The 9,454-nt window shown below is 40.6% G+C and overlaps 1 protein-coding gene across 1 annotated transcript; it reads right to left on the bottom strand.

Annotated features, from left to right (window-relative positions):
* Positions 1–802: 802 nt before the first annotated feature.
* LOC116547270 (ropporin-1B-like) lies at positions 803–9,062 on the bottom strand. The gene is made up of 4 exons (XM_032273267.1): positions 8,888–9,062; positions 7,420–7,581; positions 1,829–2,004; positions 803–1,013 (listed from the first exon to the last, which is right to left on the bottom strand). Exons 1-4 carry the CDS (start codon positions 9,038–9,040, stop codon positions 947–949), a joined length of 558 nt encoding a protein of 185 aa, XP_032129158.1. The 5' UTR covers positions 9,041–9,062; the 3' UTR covers positions 803–946.
* Positions 9,063–9,454: the final 392 nt, after the last annotated feature.

Here is a 9,454-nt window from a genome sequence, read left to right on the forward strand (position 1 = left end):
TATGCATATAACATAACATGATTTTTGAGCAAAAGCAACTTTTAAGAAGGGACAGTATTACAAATAGAAGGAACTGACCCCTGACAGTTCTTGGCACACCTGACATTAAGAACCATAATCACAGCCTGTTAATCTCATCTGTTTCCTTTGAGAAAGGAAAATCTTTAAGACATTGTCAGAAGGTCTTCGGCTCATGTAGGGGATTTTCTCCAGTGGGTTCCATGACATCCGTATATGGTTTCAGAAAAGTTCATTGACACTGACACTTTCTGGAATACTGTTAGTTCTTCTCAAAGCCATTTGCATGAAAGTGATTTATGTTCATGTCTTATGTTAGCATTAGACTGTGAGCTCCCTGAAGGCAGAATTCAGATATTATTTGCATGTGCTCAGAAGCCTGTATAGTTCCTGGAATGTCTGAAATTCAAGTTTAACTGGGTGTCCTGTATTTTTTTTGGCAAGCCTATTCTTGGCACATAGCTAGCCTCAATAAATATTGATGAGTGAGAGGATGAATGAATGACTAGCACAGTACCAACAAATGGAGAAATAAACTGGTAAAAACTTCAATTGGCCCCATAAAAGATACTCATCTAAATGATATCTAACAATCGCATAACAACACACTGTGTCTGGTTAACATTCTACCTTTTAAAATCTGACTGTCTGGCTTTGATTGGAGATGCATTTTCTATTCATGCTTTGTCAGCCACTTTTACTCAGTGTCCATGTGGGAGGAATACTAATCTCCTGGTAATGAAGATGTTTTGTTTCCAACAATTTCACATCTTAATTCCACACATTTCTGATTTCATACGTTTGTTTAATTGTTTATTCGTGTGTACCAGTTGTACAAGAAAATTGATTTTGGAGGGTATAAGGGTTTCAGTCATTCTGAAGTACAATCATCTCTGTATTTTCCTTTAAAATGGCCAAAATTGTGCTCTTACTCCAGCCGAACCCTAGGGTTTTGGGTAAAGTCATTCACTGTGATGATACCATCAGGACCAATTCTGTTTGGAAAAAGGTTTAACTGCAGTTAGTTCATTGACAGTTAATCTTAAGAAAGACAATATACAAACAACGCTCTCATTTCAAATTCTGCTGTTGATCTTTTTTCTCTTAACTTTGTTTTTTCTGACTCAGGCTCTGGCTCTGTCATCCAGGCTGGAGTAAGTGGTACAATCTTGGCTCACTGCAACCTCCACCTCCTGGGCTCAAGCCATCCTCCCAATTAAATGGTACAGGCACACAGCAGCACACCCAGCTAATTTTTGTATTTTTAGTAAAGATGGGGTTTCACCATATTGCTCAGGCTGGTCTTGAACTCCTGAGCTCAAGCCATCCACCCATCCTAGGATTACAGGTGTGAGCTACCATGCCCGGCCTCTTTTTCTCTTAACCCTTGACTGCCTGCTGCTGCTCCTCCTCATCCTCTTCCTCCTCCTCCTCCACTTCTGTTCCACTGGTCATAGCAAAGCATGAGTCAGAGTTACTAGGGAGGCTTATGAAGACACAGATTCCTAGACCCCACCCCTAGAGTTTATGATTCCATATATCCAGGGTGTGGCCTGCGATTCTGCATTTCTAACATGTTCTCAGGTGCTGCTGCTAGTCTCAGTAGCACTCAAAGAATTATTGTCCTATATAATTCTTTTCCTTCCTCTTCTCCTTCCTTTTTCCTTTTTCTTTCAGATCCATATTTCATGTTCCTCACAATACTTTTCTGCTCCCAGAGCAGTATAATATAATAATCCCACTCTATCTTGGCCCATTAGATTTGTTTTCCTGGTATTCTTTCACCTTCACTTAGTAAAAGTTAACTTACATTTCCTGTTCAATGTAGCTTAGCATCCTGCTGACATGTGATGTAGAGATCTCACCATCCACTTCGGCAATATACGTGTAGAGAAACTGGAATGTGCTGAAAGGTATCCGGGGTGGCCCACCATCATGGTCACATGATAAGACCTCACACACTATCTTGAGTGTTCTGGCAATGGTCTATAAAAGATAAAATGAGGAGAAAGTTACTCTTCCAGGCAATAGTTCTGAGATCCGTTTAGATACAAGAAAGAAAACAAAAATATTGCTCTTATAAAATCAGGTGGGAACAATTTAAGTTTCTAGAAAGCTTGAAATTTTTACATTCAAATGTCACTAATTCATTCTAAAAAATATTAAGTATTGGATATCTTTATTTTTTTCTCTCTTTTCTTTGTTGGAATACTACTCAAGGAATTAAATTTATAAATTCCTAAGTACTTTAAGATATTTGTTACTTTAGTCCGAATAAACTCACTAAAGGAGGGAAGTTGATTTGCATTCTATATAATTAAAATTATTTCTTATTATTACCCTCCAATCTTATCTCTAACGGGCTGAGATAAATAGACTAGCCTATATACTCCAACAAGATACTTGTGGCAATGCCACAGTAGAGGAGAAGAAGGTAAGAAAGAGTAGGGTAATTTCCCCAGGAAGATAGAATCCAGGAAGATACAGGAAAAATGGTATTCAACATCAAGATAAATGTTCTTCTAAAACATATGGGTCTATCTAAATAGAATCACCTAGTGCTTTATTTTATATTACATAATACTAACCCTTTTATTGCTGGGGAAATATTGGTAGACAATGAGTGCCAGGAACTTTAATAGAAGGGTTACTACAGAAGCAACCCCTCCTTACAATGAAACTTGAACATTAAAAGGTCATGCTTAGAACTAATCTCATATCTTTAAATAAACCCACCCTTGGAATAAATTTTACAAGTGAAAGAGTTGCGAAATGAAAGTCAGCATATAGATCTTGGTGGTTTACTGAAACTGAAGATGTACAGATCATCCTGACACACTCTTCCAGGGATCAGTGAAAGAGCAGCCCTGAGTGGTGACTCAGGTGTGACTGGGTGAATGAAAAAGCAGCTGCTGTATCTTCCCACATGATTGCTAGAGACTTGTCCTGCCTTAGCAGTTGATGTTTGCTGTTCTCCTCTCATCCTCTCCCAAAATAGAATGATTGCCTAGATGGTGCGTCTCTAATTGTGGTGTGTAATAATTTGTAATAATTATTAATTTTAAATGAATTAATATTTAAATTTTGTTGATTTACATTTAATAAGCATTATTTTATAAATAGATTATTCAATAAACCACATGATGTCAAAAAAATTGGGAGTTTGCAGCAGGCCACCTTCCTTTCCTCTCCCTTGCCCCTGGGGGTCCTCTCATGGAAAGCATTGTGAAACACTGCATCTTCTAAGCACTTCCACTTAATTCAGAGTGGGTAGGAGGAGAGGCATGGGGCTAACTAGTATACATGAGGCTGTCTGGGAGGATGGTAAGTCATGCATGTGAGATGAGGTCCGCGGGACAATAGTTTGGAGTAGATTTGGAAGCACACTGTCAACTTCATAATTTCCACCCAGCTCACCCTCTCTGTTTCTGTTAAAAAAAAATTCTGCACCCCTAATGCTTTATTCTGTTGCCCTGTCCCATGGGATGCTGGTATAGATTAAATTGTTCACCCTAAAATTCCTATGTTGAAACCTTAACCCCAGAAGCTGAGAATGTGATTGTATTTGAACATATGACCTTTAAAAAGATAAGTTAAAATGAAGTCAGTAGAATGTCTTCATAAGAAGAGGAGTTAGGACATGAAGAGAGAGCCACCAGACATGTAGGCACAGAGGGACCATTTTTAGGCCAAGGAGAAATGCCTCCGAAGAAAGCGATGCTGCTGACAACTTGTTCTCAGAACTTCTGTGCTCTAGCACTGTGAGACAGCAAATTTCTGTTTAAGCCACCAAGTCATGGCAGCTCTAACAAACTAACATAGGTGCTTTCTCAACACTAAACATCATCTGTTATTGATTATTCAAACAACAAACCTTCATATTCTATTGCTCTCATAAAATTTTAAAATATTTTTAAGATTTAATAAATGGATGAATGGATAAATAACTCTTTGGACTGGAGTTATTTGGTAAACTGACATAAATCTAAAGTAAACAGATCTTCATAGTCCAATATTTTTTTGGGATCCACTTCACAGAGGTAGTCTTTAAGCATCTTGTGAGCTTCATTTTCAAAGTCAGAAGTGAAAGCCTTGAAATGTGAATCATTTGCTAACAAAATATGTCATTCCTTCCAGTGAACATGATTATTTGCTACATATGTGATCTCTTCCTTTTTAATCAGTTCAGTGGAATAGGAGGTGGCATAGACCAGTCCTGAGGAAGGAGTGCTGAAGGGAAGAGGAATACAGGTCTGCATGCCATCGCATTCTGAATAATGTCTATTAGACCCAGAGAGCTTAAGAAGAGTAAATGTGCCTATTATCTATCAGAGTAAAAATTCCTGCCACTAGACTCTTCTATAAGGAACAAACTGGCTTTTCTAGATGGCACAGAGATCCTGTCTTGCTGTTGAATTGGCAAAGGAAAGAGAAATTCTGGGCTTGCCTCTAAGGATATATGAATTGACTAGGAGGCAAGGTCTCCACCAGATGGTGACCCCTGACTTAGTCTCAGCTATAACAAAATACCTTAGACTGGGTAATGTATAAACAACAGAAATTTATTGCTCACAGTTTTGAAGTCTGGAAACTCCAAGACCAAGGTGCCAGCAGATTTGCTGTCTGGTGAGGGCCTGTTCCTCATGAATGATGCTTTCTATGTGTCCTCACTTGGTGGAGGGGGGAACTTTTATAAAGGCACTAATCCCATTCATGCGGCTCCACCCTCATGACCTAATCAACTCCCAGAGGCCCTACTTTTAAGGCCATCACCTTGGAAGTTGAGATTTCAACATATGAATTTTAGGGGGACACAAACATTCAGACCATACCACTTACCAACCCCACATTTAAGATCCCAGAAATAGTCCAATGTGATGCAAATGAATATAATGATTACTGGTTTCATAGGGCACCCTTTATTTACAGACTTAAATTCCAGGCTGATTTTACTTCTAGGGGTTCTCTTTTTTTGGATGGAGTTTCGCTCTTGTTGCTCAGGCAGGAGTACAATGGCATGATCTTGGCTCACTGCAACCTCTACCTCCCGGGTTCAAGTGATTCTCCTCCCTCAACCTCCCGAGCACCTGGGATTACAGGCATGTACTACCATACCTGGCCAATTTTTTGTATTTTTAGTAGAGATGAAGTTTCTCCATGTTGGTCAGGCTGGTCTCGAATTCCCGACCTCAGGTGATCAACTCCCCTCTACCTCCCAAAGTGCTGGGATTACAGGCATGAGCCACAGTGCCCGGCCACTTCTAGGGGTTCTTTGACATGGGGATGATGAGGAGCAAAGTCAGATATCTCATGGCCTCTTGGAATTGGAAGAGCTTACTGTTATTCAGAGGGAGGCCTGAGGGTATCACATAGGAAGCAGAGAAGCAGGGATAGAATCACAGAGTGTCAGAGGTAGAAGAACCTCATGTAACATTTAATCCCACCTCCCTGTTTTAGAAGAAAAGTAAAAAGATACACTTCACCTCACGGTTTCCCCTCTCCAGTTTGGGAGACAGGTACAGCAGAGGAAACCTAGCATCTACACAGTGGGCTAAGCAGAGGGAGGGTTAGAAATTGACTTTCCAAAGTCACTCTTTGTTACTCTGAGGTATGGGGATAAGGGAAGGATTTAGACACATCACTAACTGGTGAGGGCTGTAAACCACCAGAGCCAGGGAGCAGATAGGTGAGCCTGACAGAGACTCAAGGAGGGCCTGGACACCACTGAGAACTGAAATGAGCCAGTGGGGGAGGCATCGTCAGGTTTTCACCAATCTGGGAGAAATGAGACCAAAAACTTAAGCTGCAAGCAGCCAGTGACCAGACAGATGGGCACTGCCATGGAGACCAGAGATGCCAGAGAAGACTCAGGATGTGGGAAACCCTTCACTTGACTGTTCTGTGGTCCTAGAGTCACCTCTCTCTGTCTACATTCAGCTGCCATCTTGGAGAAGAGAGCACGGTGAAGAAAAACCTGAGACACCAGGAAATTTACCTTTAGGCTGTTTCAGTTACTGCATTAGACTAAAGTTTCAGGACTGGACTGAATTTATGTATTTTCTTATTTGACTCTTTGTGGGTGAGCTAGACCAAGAAGATCAGAATTAATTACAGATAAAATTTTAAAGGTACATTTCCCCCAAAACGTCTCCAAATGTGGTGTGAAAAAATCTGTAACCCTATGAGAATTTAATAAAATAAATCCACTTTATCTTCTCGTTTGTGATTTATCCCAGTCCTGATTGAAAAGTCATAGGCCTCTGCTGCTTACTTTCCTTTCCTCCTTGGAGGATAGTGATTTATTCAGTATAAATGCTATAAAGGACAATGAAGAAAAAAAGAGCCACAAATGTCCTCTTTTTATTCCTCTCTAAAGAAATGATTATGATGAAGGCTGTAGGAAAATCTATAGGAAAAGTTGGGCTACAAGATTTCTGCTAAATTTTCTCAGAAACAAACTGTCAAATATGCAATCCAAGCTTATTTGAGAAGAACAAGATGATGTTTAGAAATGCTGAATGATTCGAACTACATTTTCATACCATTTGGTTTTGGCAGAGATAATTATTTTCTCAATAATTTTTAAACTTGTATGTATCTCAGGGATTATTTTACAAAAGCATGTTTTTGATTCATTTTGTTATTTTAACAATGTCTAACAAAGTCCACATCTAAGATACCCAAGCTTTAAATATCTATACATATAAACTGATTTCAGCATATTTTGCTTCAAAACAGGAAAATGGCTTTTCCAATACCAAACAAGTCAAATTTGGAAAAGGCATGATTCTGTATGAACATCCTGCATCCATGGAAATGTCATGACTAAATTCAGAAATAGTCTCTTCTCTCCTGTTTTTGCTTCCTTATGTCTGAGTTTTGCATCCAATTCTGTTTATTACACAGTAGTTTTCTATAATATTGTACCCCTTTTAAAAGTGTCTATTAATATATATTCTAGGTGTTTGGAAGTGTTTTTCTATAGCTGGCTCTTGGATGTCTCTGGGAATATGAATGGAGGGAGTGGAGTTAAAATACATCTGAGGGCAAAAAGTATAAAAAAATTAAAAAAAAAAAACAAAAAAGATAAAACAAAGAAAAAAACAAAAAAAGAAAAAAAGACATCTTCTGAGGGCAATATTCATAAATAATCCAAAAGTTACACTGTAGTCAGTTCTCCCCAGAGCCTAATGATAGTGTTTCCCTCTCTCTCTCCTCCTCCTAAACCCTGCTTTTGCCTGACGAGCACTGAAATGACCTTGATCTAGAGATAAGGACAAGATGAGAAGAGGCATGTTTATCATCAGCTCTGAAGAGTAGACCCTGTGTACAGATGCACTGCCCTTCCAGGCCAGAGGGAGTTTTCCCCTTCAGGAACAAAAAACAGTCAAGCTAACTTACAACTCCCAGGGCGCTGGAAGCGAGGGCTAAAAACTTCAGCCACTCGATCTCCTCCGTGAAGTGACCCACGTTCATCACACTATTAAACAGATCTGTTGGGATCTTCAGCACCTTCCACATCTGGGCCAACTCATCTGCACGGATGATCAGTCTCCCGGCAACCTGCAAGGCAGGGGACAGACAAAACACACAGGATGTGGGAGAAGTTGAGGCAAGACCCTGGGGAACACCCTGCCCCCAGGCCAGATCCACATCTCCCAACACATGGCAAGGGGTGGGAAGGGGGTGTTAGGAAGGTACAGGATGGCTCTGTGTGGCAGTTATCTTTACAAATCCTAGTGCTGAAATATAATTTATTAATTTTTAAATTTTAGGTGTTAGAATTATACAAATGATATACATTTATATTTTAATTTCTTGTGATGCTTTTATCTGCTATTGTATTCCTAAATTGTTTTATTCCTTATATGACAGAACAGCCTGAAAACAAAACCAAGAGGTAGAGTGCTTACCTGAGACCACTAATTAATGGTAAAACCATGAACAAGACATAGGTCTCTTCCTTCCTGATTGCGCTGAGTTCTTAGCTCTAGACCTCAAGTGCATCCCTCATGCTTTCCCAGGAATGATATGGGGTATGTGGCTGACCCACGGGGATCTGGTCTGGATGCCTTTTGTTGCTTGATCCCAGGTACTTTAGAGCTCTGTCATGTTCACTGCACAAGGTACTTGGTGGATAAAGGGAGGGAGGGTGAGTGGTTGCTGGCCACCAATGCGATAAGGGCACAGATTACCCGATGACGTGCTCCAACACCTTTCCTGACCCTCTGATTCTAGTGAAATGCTAAGCCTCTGGGACCAAGGCAGTTAGCCAAGCCAGTCCTAAATCACCCCAAACCTCTCTGTCCTGGATCATAAAGCAGGGTATGGTGATGCTCAACCATATTTCCTGGGAATTGGCCAAACCACAAACTTTCTCAAGCCAGACCCTCCTCATGCATCCATTCAACAGGCAGCTCCTAGGATGATGTGGCTGTGAAGAGGCTCACAGCCACTCCCTAAAAGCTAAAAACTCTGTCTTGACCTGGGATAGCTGGGGAGCTAAAATATGCCCTTCCCCAAACTGTGACTGGCATCGTATTTTGGTCTTGATCAGGAAGGGAGACACTGCCGAGTGACTGACGACCTGCACTTTTCTGGAGAGATGGGATTAGCTTTGCATTGAACCCCTGTACATTCTGCCAGCTTCAAGGAAATCTGGGATGACCCCACCAATGACTCAGCCTACAGTGTATTTCAAAATTACTCCCATTTCCCTCAGGGAAGATTTACTTTCACTCCATGGTTTAGTGTATTTTAGGGTGGTTCTAAGTGGTCAGCTGACTGGCAGAACAGTGGGCTTTCATCTGTGCCCACCCAGCCTCAACACTGTCCCTACATTCCCTCAATGCTGCAGCAGGGCCCTTACCTGAGAATGCAGGGTCTTTAACAGCTCAGGTGTTAATTCTGCCCAGTTACACAAACTGACTTGCTCAGACTGCTGTCTCACCGGAGAACTCTCTCCACGGCACACGGCCTCAAAATAACTACAAGAAAAAGAGTCAGAGAGTAGGAGGAGCATCCTGTACACCAGTGGCTTCTGGCTGTTCTAGCAATCCTTCCCCCTTTTTCTGAAGGAAGGAGGTAGAGAAGGGAACCCTTGTTAAGTGGTTTCTATGGGTCAGTGTGTTTAGTTCATTTACATCTGGGAAAAGCCTGAATATGTTACTTTCCACTTGGAGCATAGAGAATTCTTTCAGAATACAAAGCTTTGTTCTTCTCTAAGGATGAGGAAGAACTAAAAGTTTGGGTATGCAATTCCTGGGGCATATTGGGGTCAAGTTTTTTTTTTTTCAGTCATTTCTGAGTGTTTTGTAACACACAGATAATATATTACATGTGAATATGTAATCTTGGGAAGAGAAATTGGAAGAGAACTAAAGTAATGTACATAAGAAAGGGGAAGACAGCACAGGAATGGTGGTGAAGGCCTGTA

This window comes from Sapajus apella, unplaced genomic scaffold (genome assembly GCF_009761245.1).
Source record: "Sapajus apella isolate SASKATOON/1434 unplaced genomic scaffold, GSC_monkey_1.0 scaffold2531, whole genome shotgun sequence".
NCBI classification, from domain to species: Eukaryota; Metazoa; Chordata; class Mammalia; order Primates; family Cebidae; genus Sapajus; species Sapajus apella.

Coding starts and splice junctions, on each gene's coding strand:
- LOC116547270 (XM_032273267.1), bottom strand. CDS start 9,040: ATGCTCCTCCTACTCTCTGACTCTTTTTCTTGTAGTTATTTTGAGGCC. Junction 7,582..8,887: donor TAAAGACCCTGCATTCTCAG/GTAAGGGCCCTG, acceptor CCTGCCTTGCAG/GTTGCCGGGAGACTGATCAT. Junction 1,014..1,828: donor AGCTACATTGAACAGGAAAT/GTAAGTTAACTT, acceptor TTTTCCAAACAG/AATTGGTCCTGATGGTATCA.